We start from the raw sequence: 19,924 nt of genomic DNA on the forward strand, positions 1-19,924 counted from the left end.
TTCCTGGTATTGGACTGCCCTATCTGTCATTTTCATTCCGCCACCCCAATCCTAGCCGTCAAGCCAGATACTAAATATTGCCGAATCTGTTTGAATTGCAGCTATTATATGTAATGACTGGATAAGGACAACCATATCCACTGAGACATTTAAATATGCTATGAGGCCCTCTTGAAAGTCTTACAACCCTGAAGGGTGGAAAGGGTATACATTTTAAACAAATACGCAACCGCCATGGCTAATTTACTAATCAGAAGCCAGTGGAAGACAAAGGGGGGGGAATTGCCATGATTGCACAGTGGCAGCAGAGGGCTCTGGTGTTTGCAAAGCTGGAAGGAGAGGCAGCCTTCTCTTCGCGCACTCCCTGCTCTGCAAACGGAGGTGGAACAGGATTAGATTGAGCAACTGCTGCACCTTCAGGAAGGGATTTGCAAGAGCCATTTTAGTTCCAATCTTCCTTGACGCCTGGGAGAAGAGGGGTGCCTTGCTGCTCCGGACTGAAAACACCCCTGGGTTCTGTAGCTGTCATTTTGTATGAAAAGAGACACAGGTAACGGGGAAGGGAAGAACCTACGGTGCGTAGAGTTGTGAAAACTAACCAGTCTGGATATTTCCCACCTCTGGTTAGCAGCATCTCTTTCATCAACACAGGCAAAAACTGTGTTAAGGCGGTGGCCTCGGGAAAAGTGAGTGGGAGAATGTAAGTTTAGATATTAGAAATATGCCTCACTTTTATTCCCTCATTGCTTCTCTTTCAGGATTGCTATCTTTTATTTATCTATTTTATACATTTTCAAATACAGAAGTATCCATACATACCCTTGTGGACAGTAGGATCTAAAATCAATCAAGACTGAAAATATGTTGAAGATGTACGGGCACAATTCTGTATTGAGAAAAACTTTTCTGTGTGCTGCAAACAGTGGTGGATGTTGGCTCCATGTCAGTGGGGCAGTGGAATCCACTCCGGGTTTTAGTAGAAACTTTCAGGGAACCGTTCAAGGTGCTAAAGCCCCATGGACGTGGAGCCAACAGCCACCACTGGCTACCAATAGGTAAGCGTGTAAGCAGCCACAGACTCGCATCTCTTCTGTAATCCCCAGGCATTCTTCTCACCCTGACATACAGCAGAATTGAGTCTTGCTTCCTTTGGCACTACCCCATTCATCCAGCACCATGGTGCTTCCCCAGGTAGGCAGTTTTCTATGAGTGGGCCTGTTATCTGGGAGGGCAAGAAAAATGATTGTTAAGAATGACAGGTATTGACTGTTTCTGATGCAGGTGACTTTTGAGGAGGTGGCCGTGTATTTCACTGAGCAGGAGTGGGCCTTGCTGGACATGAATGAAAGAGCCCTATACTGGGATGTCATGTGGGAGAACTACAAGCACCTGACTTCACTGGGTAAGCATTCTGCCCCCAGAATGATCTTCTCAGCATCCTTTTTGAAAGGACCTGGTAAACCAGTCTATGTCATGGTTCAAAAAAAACATTGTTCCTTATTTTTTAGGATGTTCTAAAACACATCTGAGCTATACATTTATTTTATTCGTATAGCCTTACCCATTCCCACCTTAAAGCTCAGGATACGTAAGAAACAATGAACATAAGCCAATCAGAGGGAGGCTTTTTAAAATGCATTTTTATTAAAGGTTACGAAAACAGGTAGCAAACCAACAAAAGAAGGCATAACAATCCCAACACAGGAGGTCCAGAGAACTGTGTAAAAATGAAGAATGTGCTTCTAATATTCTTACAGTCTTAACCAACCAGAGAGAGTTATGCACTTTTAAGTCACATTGGTCACACTTACGAAGGTGCATAAATGATCATCCTTATGTTGAAGCTTTGTTGAAAGAAAACGTTTCCCTTTGTATTATATGGTTTAAATTACAAGGGATACACACATACGGGGTGCTCTGCCCTGCTGCTAGCTGTTTGCCAACTCCGTGTTTGCTTAGCTTGCCAACCCTCCTGCTCACCAACCCCTAGGCAACCCCACTCCCCTCGCCAACCCACTTGCCTTGCCTGCTCCTCTGCTGCCCCGCTTTACTGACACGCCACCCCAGACATACACTGCCACCGTGCAGCACACCTAGGTGGCACACCAGACTCTCACCCACCCACCCAGGCTCTCTATGGCACTGACAACTGCACAGTGTTCTGCTTACATTTTTATGTCTATAGATACACACTTAGTTCTCCCATTGACATAGAAGGGGCTTAAATCTGCTTATCTTTCGCTGGGGATTTCTGGCTCTAGCCCTGGTGGGTCTTGGTGGGCCTCAGAGGTACATTGCACATGGATGCCCGCAAAATCCTTGTTGCTTTGTATGGGAGGGAAGTTCAGGTTTGGCCCTCACTACTACAGTGCACTTTACCGCTTCCTGTAGGAGTTAATTTGCACTCATTTTTATGTATCAAAAAGACTATAGGGTTACACTGAGAGACACCAGTGGTGTAGGTGCAAAATCTAGCTGGCAATCACAGCTTTTGAGAATGAAGCTTGTCCTGTTTTCTGCATAGCCACATGCTGGTTTTTGTGTAGTGTTGGCGTGTGGTGGACTCTTTGGGAATGGCTTTTATCTTTGTATATTATGTATAAAGCCTCTTCCAAACTGCTTTGGATTACTAGTATCTGCCTGCTTTTTTTTAAAGCTTCCTCCACCATCTAGGGCTGCATACACGCCGTACATTTAAAGCACATGATTTCCCCCTAAGAATCCTGGGAAGTGTAGTTTACCCCTCACAGACCTACAGTTCTCAGAACCCTTAACTATAGTTCCCAGGATTCTTTGGGAGAAGTCATATGATTTAAATGTGCTTTAAATGTATGGTGTGCCTGATCATTGGAGGCAGGATACTCCTCTGGGGTATAGTCTTCATTGAGGTATTTTCTTAAAAGAAAGAGGATGACATGCTGTCATGAGACATGGCATAGACTGATGGCTCTTCTCCAATCTCCAGGTGTCCTCCTCACCTTGACAGATGGCAGAATTTTATCTCGGCTTCCTTTGGCACCATCCCATTCTTCCAGCACCATGGAGCTTCCCCAGGTATCTATAGATGCCCCTGTTCTGTGAAATGGACAAGGAATATGCAAGTGTTGCAAGAAAATAGGTGCTTCATTATTTCTTTTTCGCTTATATGAAAGAAGGCAAGCAGCTTGGCTGGAAATTTAGGGTGCAAATATGCTGCAAGCCTAACCCCAATTTTTTTGTTGTTATGTGGCTTCAGGTCCAGTGGCGTCACTAGGGTTGGTGTCACCTGGTGCGGTATCTCATGGTGTCACCCCCATGGACCTCCTCCCGTATCAGACCATACAGAATCTTTAGTAATGTTTTTTGTACTAATGTTACTCGTAAATCGTAATTCCCATATATCACTGAATGTAATGGCAATAGTAGTGACATAAACAACTAGCAAAATTAAAATTACACCTTTAAATTACAATATCATACGCACAGCCCAAATTCTTGCTCTTATTACTAATGGGAGTTAATTATCTTGCATATGCCCACAGTAAATTTTAAGATACTTTCAGACCCTCAGCAATTTTCAAGTGGTCTATGTAGAAGAAAAGTTTGGGAACCCCTGGAATAAGACACCTGCTTATGTCCCTATGCTGCTGTCTCCCCTCATTTAGGTGCCTGGGATGCTTGCGTGTGGACATACCTCCTTACAATTATGGAAAGTGATTCTTAATAATAAGTCTCCAGACACAAAGTTACATAGGTATTTATCAGTTGTTTAGTAGAAAATTCAGAGCTGCAGGGTCCCTTCATGATAGTTACAGCCACGTACACCCTTTTTTGCTCCTGGATTAAGAATGAGATCTTTGTTAATGCATTCTCTCATAACAACAACCATCTCTAGGAGCCAATATATTGGAGAAATATAAAATAAATACAAATGAAAAGGGGGGGGGAGGTGAAGAGACCTTAAATGTGCTACTCACCATCTCTCAGCCTATCCTCCCCTCAGGATGAAAACAATGGAGAACCATGACCACCCCCAGGAAGAAGGGCAAACTTAAAATGTAGAGGGAAAAATCATCTACAACCATAGTGTGAAATCAAATACTTATTGGGACACAGTATGAAGAAATATTTATATAAACATGACTCTCAAATATGTTTATGAATTACACAATCTGTAAATATATTTATAGTGCAATCCAATGTTTGTTTACTCAGAAGCAAGCCCCAATGTATTCAATGGGGCTTACTCAAACTGGGAAGTGTGCAGAGAACTACAGCCTCAAGTGATAAGGAACTTGTTCTTTCAACTTGAGACCTTATCCAAGTCTGAGTCTGTGTTGGAATTGCTTTTTAATATGTTTTTAAGCCTTTTTTTTAAAAAAAATGTTTTTTTAAAGCTTTTAAAAAATATTTTCAAAGGTGTTTTAATATATTTTAAAGTCTGTTTTTATGATGTTTTAAAGTGCTTTTAGTGCTTTTGTTTGCCGCCCTGGGCTCCTACTGGGAGGAAGGGCGGGATATAAATCAAATAATAAATAAATAAACTTCATTCACCCAACCCAAAATTCAGAATCATGCCTCTTTAGGCTGTTTTCCAACTGTTTATTCTTGCTTTATGGTTATTGGATTTTAAATGGCTTTATTTCTTGTTGTGAGCTGCCTTGGTTTCCAACCCTACCTCACAGGGTCGTTGGAAAGACTACACACATACACTGCAGATGTATAAATACATACAGCCCATATAATAGTTTATTGTCAAACCAGTTGGTCAGTATTAGTTTTTAAAAAATCAGTATTCGTTTCTTACAGAATAAAAACTGTAATACCTAAGTAAGCCCTGCCTACTTGCTTTAAAATAGGACTGGAGGAGGGAGGGACAGAAAGACAACACAAACACAATTCTTTTTTACATTCACTCCAAAGTCCCATTGATTTTCAGCACATTCATAACCATGTCTACTCAAAAGTAAATCCTATTGAATTCAATGGGATTTACTCTGGAGATATGGGATTAGCAATGCTTTTACCCCCACAAAAGCAAGTATTGGGAAGGTTTTGAAAACACTGCCCAGGATCTGACTCCAACACACAAGAGGGGAAAAAACTGAAAGAGGGGCGGCTGACGTTTTTATGTATATCTCGAGAACCGGACCACCTAGAAACTTAATTTTATTTTAAATTAAAGCTGAGAGTCACCCCCCTCTGATGGTGTCACCTGGTGCGGTCCGCACCCCCCGCACCCCCCTAGTGACGCCACTGTTCAAGTCGATTACGACTTATGGCGACCCCATGAATCAGTGATCTAGAGCATCTGTCATGAACCACCCTGTTCAGATCTTGTAAGTTCAGGTCTGTGGCTTCCTTTATGGAATCAATCCATCTCTTGTTAGGCCTTCCTCTTTTTCTACTTCCTTCTATTTTCCCAGCATTATTGTCTTTTCTAGTAAATCATGTCTTCTCATGATGTGTCCAAAGTAGGATAACTTTGCTGGTGCAAAATGTGGCAGTGAGACTGCTCACTGGGGCAGGGTATCGCCAACATGTCACCCCACTCCTGAAAGAATTACACTGGCTGCCCATTTGCTACCGGGCCAAGTTCAAGGTTCTAGTTTTGGTATACAAAGCCCTATACAGCTCAGGACCAGGATACCTGAAAGACCGTCTTACCCATTATATACCCAGTCGATCACTGCGCTCTGCAGGTGAGGGCCTCCTGCAGATACCATCTTATCAGGAGGTTTGTTCTGCACAATATAGGAAACGGACCTTTAGTGTGGCAGCACCTACCCGGTGAAATTCCCTCCCCTTAAATATTAGGCAGGCACCATCTCTCTTACCTTTTTGGCGCCTTTTGAAGACTTTCCTCTTTCAACAAGCATTTTAAGTTGAGACCTATCCCAGTCTGCATCTGTGTTGGACTTGCTTTTTAATATGCTTTTTTTAATATGTTTTTAACCTTTTTAAAGATGTTTTTAAAGCTTTTTTTAAAAAATGTTTTTAAATTTGTTTTGTTTTAATGTATTTTGGGGTCTGTTTTTATGATGTTTTAAATTATTTTTTAGCGCTTCTGGGCTCCTGCTGGGAGGAAGGGCGGGATATAGATCAAATAATAATAATATGTACTGTCTTCAAGTCGATTCCGACTTATGGCAACCCTATGAATAGGGTTTTAACGAGGCTGAGAGGCAGTGACTGGCCCAAGGTCAGCTAGTGAGCTTCATGGCTATGTGAGGATTTGAACCCTGCGTAGTCCAACACCTTAACCACTACACCACACTAGCTCTTCAATAACAACAACAACAACAACAAAACAATAACAATAATAATAAAACCTTAGTTTCATCATTTTAGCTTCTAGTGACAGTTCTGGTTTAATTTGTTCTAACACCCAATTATTTTATTTTATTTATTTATTTATTTATTTAATGGATTTATATTCCGCTCTAGTTCAAAAAATTTAGAATTCAGAGCGGAGAACAGTAAGGCATAGTCCAATACAAAATACTAAATAACGCAATTAAAAAATATGAAAATATATCTACTAAAACAATTTTCTACAATATTTTCAATCAGACGTTAAAAGCTTGGTAAAATAAAAATGTTTTTATCCGGCGCCGGAAATCGATGATAGAAGTGGAAAGTCGTATCTCGGGCGGAAGCTGGTTCCATAAGAAGGGAGCGGCAACCGAGAAAGTCTTATTTCTGATAGCCGTGTGTCGGATGGTAAATGTTGATGGAACATTTGTCTTTTTTGCAGTGCATGGTGTGTGCAAAGCCCTCCTCCAACACCACATTTCAAATGAGTTGTTTTTTCTCTTACCCCCTTTTTTTCCAGAGCTTGGAAAAGTTACTTTTTTGAACTACAAGTCCCATCAGCCCCAACCAGCATGGCCACTGGATTGGGCTGATGAGAGTTGTAGTTCAAAAAAATAACTTTTCCAAGCTCTGCTTTTTTCACTGTCGAACTTTCACATCCATGCATAGAGATCGGGAATACCATGGTCTGAATGATCCTGACTTTAGTGTTCAGTGATACAACTTTGCATTTGAGGACCTTTCCTAGTTCTCTCATAGCTTTCCTCCCCAGTCCTAGCCTTCTTCTGATTTCTTGACTATTGTCTCCATTTTGGTTAATGACTGTGCCGAGGTACTGATAATCTTTGACAAGGTCAATGTCCTCAGTTACATAAATCTTCTGTTGTCATTACTTTAGTCTTCTTGACATTCAGCTGTAGTCCTGCTTTTGTGCTTTCCTCTTTAACTTTCATCAGCATTCGTTTCAAATCATTACTGGTTTCTGCTAGTAGTATAGTATCATTGTAAAGTCATTGCTTCCCCCAAGGAACCCTGCGATTTGTAGTTGTGAGGGCAGGAGGAATCTTAGGAAGCTGCTTTATACTGAGTCAGACCATTGGTTCACCTACATCAGTATTGTCTACACTGACTGGCAGTGGCTCTTTACGGTTTCAGACGGGGTCTCTCCCAGGCCTACCAGGAGATGCCAGGGATTGAACCTGGGACCAACTGCATTCAAAGCAGATGCTCTACCACTGAGCTGCAGCCTTAACACTTTGACAAAATAATAAATCTCAGGGTTCAGATGGGGTGGTGTTAGTGTAGAGGGACTTGGGAGACCGTATCAGTTAAGTCAGTGTAGAGATATGCCTATGCTATAAATGTATATATAGAGCCAGTGTGGTGTAGTGGTTTGAGTGTTGGACTACACCCTGGGAGACCATGTTCAAATCCCCACACAGCCATGAAGCTCACTGGGTGACCTTGGGCCAGTCACTGCCTCTCAGCCTCAGAGGGAGGCAATAGTAAACCACCTCTGAATACCGCTTACCATGAAAACCCTATTTGTAGGGTCGCCATAAGTCCGGATCAACTTGAAGGCAGTTCATTTTTCATAAATGTAGATCAGTTTCAAATCTGCTGAACCAAGCTATTAGATGGGCTACCTAGGAAGTAGAGGCGTGTTTCAGTACTAAACACTGAAGGAGTTCCTTACGATGCTATCAGAGCAGAGCTGTGCTTAAATTCTTGGCATATATCTCTCCCCTCTCCAAAATGGGGGTAAGGCAGACACAAAGAGAACGGAATTAAATTTGGTGGGGGCAAACTTGAGCCTCTTCCTGATCCTCTACAATTTTTGTCAAATGTGTGATGGTGATTTTCAGGTGACTTTTGAGGAGGTGGCCGTGTATTTCAGTGAGCAAGAGTGGGTCTTGCTGGATGTGAACGACAGAGCCCTATACTGGGATGTCATGCGGGAGAACTACGAGCACCTGACTTCACTGGGTATGAATTCCACCTTCTGTTGCCTCCTATATTAAACACTTGGGGCCATATTCAGCTAAATCATTGTGCTAGTGGAAGCCAGCACATGGATTTCTGCTAGTGCTCTTTGTTCCTACAAACTTTCTGGGAGCAGACATACTGCTTTGTTTCCAATCAGTGCAGGTCCCACATAACTTCCTACTGAAACCCTGTAACGTTTTATACCCAAAATGTTCTGGTTTATTCTTTGTCCTGCTTTTGCTGCCCTGTAGCGCAAGTGTGCCCTGCCAAATGGCAATAATGTGATAACGCTGGGGAAGCATCACAGAGCAACTAAGGGATGGTCTAGTATAAAGCCATCACTAATGCACTACTATTGTGTCAAGACACATTACAGAATACAATGGGCAACAAACCCTGGAGGGGCCCAAATTTAGGGATTTCGTTTAAAAAAAACAACAACATTGGCCAGAATCCTAATTTACATTACAATGTCTGCCCTTTTGTTTCCACATAACGGATGAACAATGAGGGAGAGTGACGAAGGCCCTTTCATCAGCAGGACTCATCTCCCTCTCCCTCGTTCCCTGTCCTTTTAGCTTTGGCTTTACCTCCAGTCAGCTAAATGATGTGCTAGAATCAGGAATCAGTACTGACACTGCTAAGTTTTTTTGCCTTGGCATTTTAAACTGAATTTGTTTTTATCTGCAACTTTTTACCTTTGTTGCTCCATTTACTGTTAATTATGGTGATGGTGTAAGCTGCCTTGAGCATTTGTCAAAATGGAAAAGTGGGGTAGATATGGTGTGTGGTGTCCAATTATGTGCTTCTGTTAGTGCAAGGACTTTTTGATACGCAACGGAAATCACTCTCCCTCTCCTCTCCCTGTGCTCCTTAAATCTGTTCTGGTTTTCCCCCAAACCTCCAGATCAGATTTTGGGAGGGTGCATGGGGAGAGGAGAGGGAGGATTCCCTTGTGCAAGCAGAAATCCTTGTGCTAGTAGATTCAATACTCCTTTGGATACCACCAGCACCCTCTGGAAACCCGACCTTGCCCTTCTGCCTTTTCTGCTGTTCCTGGCACGTTGCCTAATGTCTGGAATCTTTCTTAGCAGGTGATTGCTGTCAACAGAGGAGTCCCAGATATACAGAACCATATGGGAGATTACTGAGACATTGGCAAGAGAAGGACTTTCTAAGTCCCAGTGCCTGTAAGAATGGTTACAAGCCAGAGAGCCAGCAGGAGAAGCAGCCAGTGGAGAGGCTGGGTGAAACTACTCAGTTAAGAGCAAGCGTCAAGGCTACTAAATGTCCTCCAGTTAACATGGGAGAAAGAAAGGATTCTTGTCCCAAATGTGGAAAAAGCTTCTGTCACAAATCAGCACTCACTGCACATATGAGAATCCACACGGGAGAGAAGCCATATCAATGTCAGGTGTGTGGGAAAAGCTTCAATCAGAGCTCAGCCCTAACTCAACATCAGAGAATCCACACAGGAGAGAAACCCTATGTCTGTCTCATCTGTGAGAAAAAATTCAGTCAGAGTTCAGCACTTAGTCAGCATCAGAGAATCCACACTGGGGAGAGGGCATATGCATGCCTTGATTGTGGGAAAAGCTTCATTTACCAGTCAGCCCTGATACGGCACCGGAGAATCCACACTGGAGAGAAATGCTATAAGTGCCCTGACTGTGGAAAAGGTTTCTACCAAAGCTCCAACCTTATTACACATCAGAAAATTCATAATGGTAAGGAAATGTGGTTAACTGTTCTGTTCATATGTTGTCCCCCAAGGCCTATTAATAATTTTACTTTAATGTTTGGTTATAATAAATAACATTGATTAGCTGACTATCTTAAAATTGACTCTGTGGAGGAAACCAGCATTACTATCCCCATATTGCAGATGAGGGACACTGAATGAGCGAAGAGTGCCTTGCCTGAGGGTACCCAGTGAGTTCAAAGCCAAGGAGAGATTTGAACGAGAAACTTTCTACTTCATACAGGGCCTGCTCTACCATTAATGGCAGAATAAGGCAAATACTTTAGGTGGCAGATGTGGGCAGGGACAGAAACAGTATTTCCCGCCAACCATTCCTCCTGAGTCCCCTAGCCATTCCTTTGTGTTGGAGATCAGAGCTATGTGTGTCACAGGCTTGTCATACACTCCCTAAATGAGACTGCTGCCCTCAGGGACACTGGAGGACATTATCCTGTTGCCAATACTGAAGTAAAATTCAGCTGCCAGTCCAGAATTAGGCCGGGGTGGGGATGGACCATCTTATCCTTTGTCACGGGCAGCAAAATGTCTTGGGCCAGTCCTGAACTTCTAAGCTTGTCACAGACATCTATTTGTTAAGTAATTTTCCACTTTCCCTCTGGTATTGAGGGCTGTGGCTAACTCCAGTTAGATCAGAAGATCTGCAGAATTCCACAGATTGGCTCCTTTCTCTTGAGCCCAGCAAACCCCTCCCTGTAATAACAATATTTGGAGTTTTTAAGATACATATATATAGTGCCTTTGAAAAAATAGAATTCTCCCCAAGGCAGACTACATAATTGAGTCATTATGTGCAGAGCTTTGAATTAGGGATTTCTTGACTCATGTACATGATCTACACTATGCTACACATAGGGGTGTAGTCATCTGGGGTCTCAGGGGTCTTAGACCAATTACTGTTATGGGAGCAGGGTCCCACCAGAGTCCCAATGTCTCCAGCATCCTATGAGCCAATCAGCATGAAAGGGTTGTTTGTTAGCCACTGAGAAGAGTCTTCTAAATGCTTCCTTGTCCTTTCCTGCTGATTGGAGCCAATCAGAGTGAAAGGAGGTAAGTCAGCCACTGAGAAGACTCTTCTCAGTAGCCAACACTCTCCCCTTTCATGCTTATTGACTCCTAGGGATGACTGTTGTGGGAGAAGGCATAACAAAGATATTATTCTTAACCCAGGGGCAAAGAAAAGCGGGGGACATGGCTGTTACTATTCATGCACTTCTGAATTTGCCACTACACTACTGGCTACACAACTTCCAAACACCTTGAGTGTTTTAGAAGGCCCTCTCACATGACTGATCTATTCCCCATTGTTACTTGTTGGTGTAAAAGTACCATGTGGTGGTCCCATATTGGTTACTGGATGGGTATTGGAAGTTGCCTTATACCAGTGTAGAACTATCCATCTGCACCAGTTATTGTCCACTCTGACAAGCAGCAGCTCTTCAGAGCCTCAAGCAGATACCTTTCTCATTGCCTGCTACTTCAGTTCCTTTAAATGATGCCAGGGGATTGAACATGGAACTTTCTGTACGCAAAGCATGTGTTCCATCACTGAACCATTGCTCCTTCCCATAGTTGGGTACTGGACTGGTGATTGTGCACAGGCTGTACTTGGCACACTAGCTGTGCTAACCACGGGGATTTATGGTTTCTACCTTTCTTTCTCTTATTCTGTAGGCAATGGGACAGTTTGTGGAAGAGAGAAAAAAGCTCCTCAGCAGAACGTTTGCGAGCAATTAGAACCATGTGGAATCCTTTGCAGGACATTGCAACAAGTTTGTCCTCACAATCCTCAACTGGAAAAAGATATTCAGAATCAGGGAAGTTTGGATAGTTTACAGAGAAATCCCTCGGAGCAGGCCCAGGATCAAGCCATTTTGAAAACTGGAAGTTTCATATCTCAGAAGGACATCACAATAAAGACAAGAATTGTGAGGGCTAAAAGGCCACTTACATGTCACCACTGTGGAAAGAGCTTCAGATACAGCTCCCATCTGGTTGACCATGAGAGAATCCACACAGGAGAGAAACCTTATATCTGCACCGACTGTGGGAAACGTTTCATTCAGAACTCAGCCCTCAAGAGGCACCAGAGGAGCCACAGAGGTGAAAGACCCTATAAATGTTCTGATTGTGGGAAAACCTATATCCGGAACTCTCACCTTGCAAAACACCGAGGGATTCACATGGAAGAAAAACCGTACGAGTGCCTTGACTGTGGTAAAAAATTCAGTGTTAAAATGAACCTTGTTATTCACCAGCGAATTCACACAGGAGAGAAGCCATATATGTGCTCAGAGTGTGGGAAATGTTTTAGTCAGCGGGCCCACTTTATTATCCACCAGAGAATCCACACAGGAGAGAAACCTTATCAGTGCCCTGAATGTGGGAAAAGCTTTCGCGTGAGTTCACACCTTGTAACACATCAAAGAATCCACATAGGGAAGACTTCGTTCATATGTCCTGACTGTGGGAAAAACATTAATGGTAGCAAGCAGTTTATTCAACATAGGAGGTCCCACAACACTGAAGACAACATCAGTGCAACAATAACCATTAAGAGTGACCCATATGCTCCTGATGCTGTGGGTCTGAAAGGCATTGGCTACAGCTCTGGAGCTAATCACTGAACTCCTAGCTGTGTTGGGATAAGGCAAAAAAAAGGAAAGCTTTATCAGCTCTTTCTCTTAACTGCAAATTATAAGATTCTTTCTATGCTTAGAGCTGAAGTGAAGGTGGCTGGAGAGGGCAAGTGTCACTCAAAATGTCAAAACCTTGTGCTGTAGCTGAAAGCCAAATGTAATGCAAAGAGTATTGGTCTGGTTTGATCATGGCTACCCAGCCATGCCATGATAGTTGCTGGTGACCTTGGGCCAATAATCGTGTTAGCCTAACCTACCTCACAGGGTTATGAGAATGAAGTGGAGAATACCTTGTGTATATACCATCCTGGAGAAAGGACAAGATACAAATACGATAAATAAATTAAACAAATATGATCCTGCACTATTCCCAGACATCAGGTGACCCCTCTCCAATCTGCAAGTGCCATCAAGAGAGCTGGAACCACTAACCCAGAAGGTAGTTTCCTGACTTAGACCACATTCACACCATACGTTTTCCCCCACTATTATTCCACTTTAAACAGTCCAAGTTTTCCCCAAAGAATCCTGGGAAGGGTAGCTTGTGAAGGGTGCTGACAGTTGTTAGCAGACCCCTATTGCTCTCATAGAGCTACAATTCTCAGAGTTCTCTGGGAAGAGGGACTGACCGTTAACCTATCTGACAATTGTAGCTGTGTGAGGGGAATAGAGGGTCTCCTAACAACTCTCAGCAGCCTTCATAAATGACACTTCCTGGAATCCTTTGGGGGAAGCCATGACTGTTTAAAGTGGAATAATAGTGGAATAAGTGAATGATGTGAATGTGGCCTAGGTTGTGCTGACTGTTGTGCTCTCCCCAAGCAGGGGTGAACAACCTTTGGTCCTTAGCCTAATTTCACGTGGGTGGGAGGAGCACTGATGGGAGAGAAGGAGAGGGAAAAATGAGAGGAGAAAGGTGAAATGGATGGAGTGATGGGAGGAGGGGGGTGGAGCCCCCTACAGTTCACACCTCTGGCAAGAGTGATCTGTCCATCCACTGGAAACTGTGCTGTGTGGTGAGGTAAGGGGGGGGGAGAAGGGGGTGACATAGAAAGAGAGGAGGGAAAAGCGAGTGCAGAGAAATAGAAGATGTTGGGAAAAGAGAGTGAAACGGGGTGGTCCTTCCCACGACAGGCTTTGCCTCCATCAACTGACCCCCAAAACATTACCCCAAGGTAATGTGATGTTGTACAGGGATTGCAGGTCCCACAGGATGCTCTTCCCACCCCACCCCAATATATAAGAAGGGAGGACAGTCAGGGACATGGAGCAGTGGCAGCAGAAACAAACCCATGCTTTGGAATTGCACTTGCCTTTCCCCCCATTGCCATGATGCTTCAGATGACGTAGGGAACTGCAATGACAGCACCAGGGATCTGTCTGGATAAACCAACTCAGTGGCAAGCCAGAGAACCCAAACAACCTGCTGGGAAGGCAGGTGGGGATGGGAAAAGCAGCAGGCGGAGGAGCACGTGCAGAGAGGAGGACCCATGGATGAGCAGAGTTCTGGTCCCCCGATATAGGACTAAGGGACTCACCACACAGAAGGAGAGGAGATAAAAGATATGGAATTTCCCCTGAGACAAGTATTGACTTTTTTTTTCCTTTTTGGTTTATCTTTACATTTTGCGTTTGTTTTACATTTTGTGTTGGGTCCCTGGTATTGAAACAATAGACCAAACCTTATATTTCTCATTAGTTAGATTCAGAAATTATTTTTGTTTATTACTGGGGGGGAAAGGAGCCAGGAAACAGTGGTTAAAAATAGTTACTCTGTGAATTAGTTTGGTGGTAAAGTCTAGTCCGATTCAAGAGTCCTGTTTTCTAGTAATCTAGAATTACAATTTACAATATGATTGTATTTTAATGTTTTGTTGTTCATTTGCTGCCCAGAGAACACTGTTAATAGGTGGCATATGAATGCTGTTAATGAATAAAATCAAAATGATTCAATTCCAGAGGAAATCTGTTTGATATTAATTCTGAATCAGTTAGTTGAATCAATATTATTAATAATATATTGAAGCAATATTATTAAATATAATGGCTAATAAGCATGGGAGGGAGAGAAAGCAAGACCACATGGAGGAGGAAGAGGAGAACCCCCGAATGGATCCTGCTCCAGCCAAAAGCAATGCAGGTTGCATTTTGCCCCCAAGTTAAAAAGTGCCGAATGTGAGGTCTTGCAAAGGAACATTGGGAGCACACCCTAAGGCTCCCAATGGCTCCTTTGCAGCCACACCTTTAAGGGTCCACAGGTGAGTGGCAGGTAGGCATGGCCTCAAGGGCGAAATGGCCTCGAGGACCTTATTAGGAACCCTGGCTGGTGAGCCTACTTTGACCGGGAGCCAGAGGTTCCTCACCCTGAACCTAATCAAACTGCTCAAGAGCACACCTTGCACGTGATCATATCAAGAGTAGAGTTGCAGTAAAGCACCACCTTGTTGTGCACCACCCCAATCTCTGAGCGGTGTGAGATCTCCAGGGGTCCCTGCGCTTACCCAGGGTTTGGTTTCCTTGGAAAGAAGGCCAGCAGAGACTGTGGTTTCTTTATGAAATATGGTTTATTTATTTACACACATTCCAACATGAGCTTAAGATGGAGGGGTTCAAAGCATCAGTAGTCCAATAGCTCTTTCTTTTTCCATCAGGCTTGCAGGAGGCATCCTTTTTCTCTCCGGCTTCTCTGTCTGCCTCCAGCTTCCAGCCTTTCCTCAGACTCAACTAAAAACACAGGCCTCTCCTTGGACCCAGGAAGGGGGGGGGCTCCTGAAGAGTTTCAATAACAATAGGATCTCCCTGGCCCAGTTAATGGGCACTTGATAGGCCCATTAAGTCACCTGGCCACTCTATTAGATTAACAAAACGGACTCATCTGACCAGCGGAGCCGGTTTCTCACCCCCAGGTTCAGGGTTCCAAATCAGAGGCTGGAAGGGGACTCATAGAAATCATCCCATCTCAACCCCCAAACCCATAACAATATTATAAAGAAATAAATCTTAAAATGCTCTACTGATCAAGCCACGAAGAGCTGTTAACAGGTCTCAAGGATAGGAACCCTCCACCATGGCATGGTAATTCTGCACCTGTGGCAGCAGCACCCATTTGTTATGTAGGGAAACCCTCCTCAAGGTCTGATTTGCCTTATGAGAAAGTTCCCCAGTTAGGTCTCAGTATACAGTCTTGGGCACTCTCTCGAAGTTTGGACGCTCATTTTGATGAGTCTAGATGGGCAATTACTTCACAGGAAACTCAGGGTAGTGTTCAACTAATTATTACTCAGTGTAGACCCATTGAAATGAATGGACTGAACTTATGTGCATTAATGGCAACGGGCCTACTCTGAGTAAAACTTTGTTAAATGCCACACTGTGCTTCAACCCCTTTCCCTTAGTCAACTTACCTATTTTCCGTTTCTGCCTCCTGTTACGCCTTTCTGCTTCTGTTGGTTTAAAACTCAGTTTTAGTTGGGGATCCTAGAGAATGCACTGCTGGGCACTTTGCTTCTTAGCCCCATTTCAGAGAGGCCTTAGGATGACAGAGGCTTCCAGGATTTGCAGGATTTACCCAGAACTCCAGCAAAAGAACAATTTACCACCGTGGCAGCTGATGGCTGCATGTCAATGGGGCAATGGAATCCGCTCTGGGTTTTAGTCTGAGCTTTCAAGGCGCTGTCCAAGGTGCTTTCAGCCTGGAATCACCAGTTGCCACTGTTCCGCCATCTGGTACTAAGAGGAATGTCAAAAAATACTCAAAAAAAATTCAAAATAGTTCAAAGCCACTAAAATATCTTGGTATTTGCTTATAAGAAACAAAGTACTTCTGTTTTTTTTATTACAGTATTATGGAAGGGGAAATAAAGGCAGATATGGGAAGATGGGGATTATTAAAGTTTTCATTATCGGGAACAATATCTGCAATAAAGATGAATGTTGAAAGATGAATGTATATATATTACATTTATCTATAGCAGCTTCAGAACAAAAGGTGATATCATGGCAACAATTGGTCAATAAATTTACATGTGAAAATAAGAAACCAAGGATTAAATCTAAGATAATATTTATAATAAGAAAGAAGGTGGATTATCATTACCTGAACTGAATCACAGAATCTTAGAATAGTAGAGTTGGGGCCTATAAGGCCATCAAGCCCAACCCCTTGCTCAACTCAGGAATCCATTGTATCAAGCAAATTGTTTGACATGGATTGCTGACTGGAATGTTGAACTGGGTCAACATTACATAACTGAGTTAGAACAAAGTTTTGTAAACATTCCACCAAATGTACTGTTATGGATAGAAAGTACACAATATAGAAAGCTGGTAGTATGTTCCTATAATCAGTATTTTTGTTATAAAGTTGTACATATTTAAGAGTCTTAATTTTGATCTGACGTCTAGCTCCCCCTACAGGTTTAGTAGCTTAAAGTGCACATGCCCCCATAGTACTCCTTGCTCTAAGCTGAAGATCTCTCAAGCTCAGGTGCTGGCTGGGGTGATGGAAGTTATAGTCCAAACATCTGGAGGGCATCAGGTTGGTGAAGGCTAGAGTACTGAAATTCTATTTGGAGCTGCCCTTAAAAACTACTCAGAAATGTAAGAACACAAGAAAAGCCCTGATAGAGCAGGCCAAAGGCCCATCTAATCCATCATCTTGTTCTCACAGTAACCAAACAACTTTTATTTTACCCATCTTGGACATCAGCAGACCTGGCTATCTCACTGCTCCTTACTAATTCTAGATCATTAATGAACAAGTTTAAAAATACAGGTTCAAATATCAATCCTTGGGGGACTCCACTTTCTACATCCCTCCATTGGGAGAATTATCCATTTATTCCTACTCTCTGCACCTTAACCAGTTACTGATCCGTCAGTTACTCATCCAATTTCAGTTGATTCAGAATGCTATGCTAAGTGCATCATTTCAGGTACACTGGCTATTGGTCTGTTTCCAAGCGCAAGTCAAGGTGCTGATTATTACTTTTTAAGGCCTGTAACAATTTGGGACTAAAGTGAACCTCCCAGTCTTTAAGGGCAACAGATGTGAGCCTCTTGCATGAGCCTTTGCATTGTGAGGTGGGTATGGTGGCAAGTATGAGAGTGGCAGCACCTTGTATGTGAACCTCTGCCTCAAGAAATCAGATGATGTCTACCTTTCCTTGTGTTCCCTTGGCATTGATTTTTAACTTTGATGCAGTGTTCTGCAATGACCCATCTTGTGGTGTTTTAAAGTGTGAATTCAATGTTGGCACTTGACTCTTGTCCTCAATAGATAGGAGCACTTTTTCATCCTATACTCCACTAGCAACACTCAGTTTCCCCATTTTCTCTAGAGTACAATTTCTCTAAACTAGCGGATACTTTTTAAAAAGCTTTGTGGCAACTTCCTCTTGCTTTTGTTCCTGAAAGAATGGGCTTTCAGGACTGAGTCACACGTAATATTACATTACTTGATAGCTCATCACTTTATGACTTGCAGCTAAATATATGAATTGTTTCTTTGGAAAAGTCTAGTAGGAAGTGATGTCAAATGATAAGAAAGCTGTCTGATCTGTGATACCCAAGTCATATATATACGTGTGTGAGATAGACTGAGTGAAGAGCCCTACTGGATCACAGTGAAACTCCATCTAATCCACCTCCAATGGTAGCCACCCAGATGCATCCAGAAATCCATAATCAGGGCATGAATACAACTGCTCTCGGCTGCCATTGTGCTTCCCCGGCAAGTGGTATTCAGGTAGAGTGCATATGAATGTAGATATTCCATTTAGCACTTGAAAAGTTGAACTCAAAACGCTGCTGTAACGTTTTGTAGGTATGCCCATGAACAGCTCTCAAACATGAGTCTGAGATGTAAGTGGGCTCCTACTGGGAGGAAGGGCGGGATATAAATCTAACAATAACAAACAAATAAATAAAATGTGCTGGAGCTGCATGCACACATACAGGATGATTTTTGGGGAAAGCAGTTCTTGATAAATGTGCATATACTGAAAAAGGAACTGTGGGAATGTGTTAACACCTGGCAGGTCAATGCCATCATTTGAATAGCCAAAGTGTTTCATATACAACCTGGTAAATGAGGTTAATCACCCCCATATTGCAGATGTAAAGGAGACAAGAGAATAATAGCTTGGTTAAAACCACATACAAGTTAGTGGCTGAAGTAAGATTGGACTAGGGGACCTTCCCAATTCCTTCCTGTTCATGTTCTTAACTACTGGGTCATACCAGCAAATGAAAACTGGGAAGGGCAGTAGGTCAGTGGTAGAGCATCTGCTTTGCATGCAGAAGGTCCCAGGTTCAGTCAAGCATTTCCAAGGAGGGGTGGGAGAGAAACCTGTTTGAAAACCTGGAGTGTTGCCGCCTGTCAGTGTTGGCAGAATATGATGGACCAACGGTCTGACTCAGTATACAGCAGTTTCCTATGTTCCTAAAATCCAATGACTCCTTGTGCAGTGGCATTCTTTGATCTCTGGAAGTACAATCTTCCAATTCCCAGGTGTACTCACACAGCTGACAGCATGGGGGTGGGGCAGGACCTCCCCACACACCCATCATTTGCCTCTATCCTTTCCCTCCTATGGCCACATCCTTTCTTGAAGGCACTTTTCTCCTACAAATTATAACAATCATCAAGTGGAAATTCAAAATAAGGCTTCAGTCCTTGGGATGCTTACTTGAAAGTTAACTCCATCAAAATAAAAAAGGACTTACTTCAGAAAACATGTTTAGAACAGAAGTGTTAAGGTGAACTAGATGGTTATTTCTTTTTCAGCAATCTATCAGAACTAATCCCTGCCCCCAGAAGTTCACTTTGGCCCTTCTGTACTTCTCTTAATAGTCTGACCTGGTGTCACCACTGCATACTTGTACTACTGAACAACATGCATACAAAAAATTGAAGACAAAGGTTGGGGCGGGGGGCAAGAGAGAGAATCCAGGCAAACAGAGAATCAGAAATCATCCACAGCAGGAGGATGTTCTACCCTCTGTATCTCTATGGTACTCTGTCCTATCTGCCCGTTCAGTTGATAACCAGTTTACAACACTGGAAGCTCATGGATGTGCGTGACTTAGTTTTTTAAAAAATGTCTCTGCTATTAACCTGTCCCACTGCATAACAGCACCCAATATCCATGCCCTTTCCCATCATGCCCCTTCTTTATTGTTCTCTGCTGCCACGATATTTTGAAGAAGTTGGATGTTAAAAAAGCAAGTAAGGCTAAGGAAGCGT

At 43.0% G+C, this 19,924-nt stretch overlaps 1 protein-coding gene across 3 annotated transcripts; it reads left to right on the forward strand.

Moving 5' to 3' along the window:
• Positions 1-290: 290 nt before the first annotated feature.
• On the forward strand, positions 291-14,615 carry LOC133380855 (zinc finger protein 883-like). 3 transcript variants are annotated; one of them, XM_061618988.1, is made up of 7 exons: positions 291-550; positions 1,104-1,191; positions 1,282-1,402; positions 2,966-3,054; positions 8,160-8,280; positions 9,372-10,007; positions 11,714-14,615. In XM_061618988.1, the coding sequence occupies exons 2-7, from the start codon at positions 1,177-1,179 to the stop codon at positions 12,664-12,666; spliced, it is 1,935 nt and encodes a 644-aa protein (XP_061474972.1). In that variant the 5' UTR covers positions 291-550; positions 1,104-1,176; the 3' UTR covers positions 12,667-14,615. The 3 variants fall into 3 exon arrangements, with proteins under 3 accessions (XP_061474972.1, XP_061474974.1, XP_061474973.1); XM_061618990.1 differs by having other exon boundaries at positions 292-550; positions 9,375-10,007; XM_061618989.1 differs by lacking the exon at positions 291-550 and adding an exon at positions 562-700.
• Positions 14,616-19,924: the final 5,309 nt, after the last annotated feature.

The sequence above is a fragment of the Rhineura floridana genome, chromosome 3 (assembly GCF_030035675.1).
Source record: "Rhineura floridana isolate rRhiFlo1 chromosome 3, rRhiFlo1.hap2, whole genome shotgun sequence".
Classification (NCBI taxonomy): domain Eukaryota; kingdom Metazoa; phylum Chordata; class Lepidosauria; order Squamata; family Rhineuridae; genus Rhineura; species Rhineura floridana.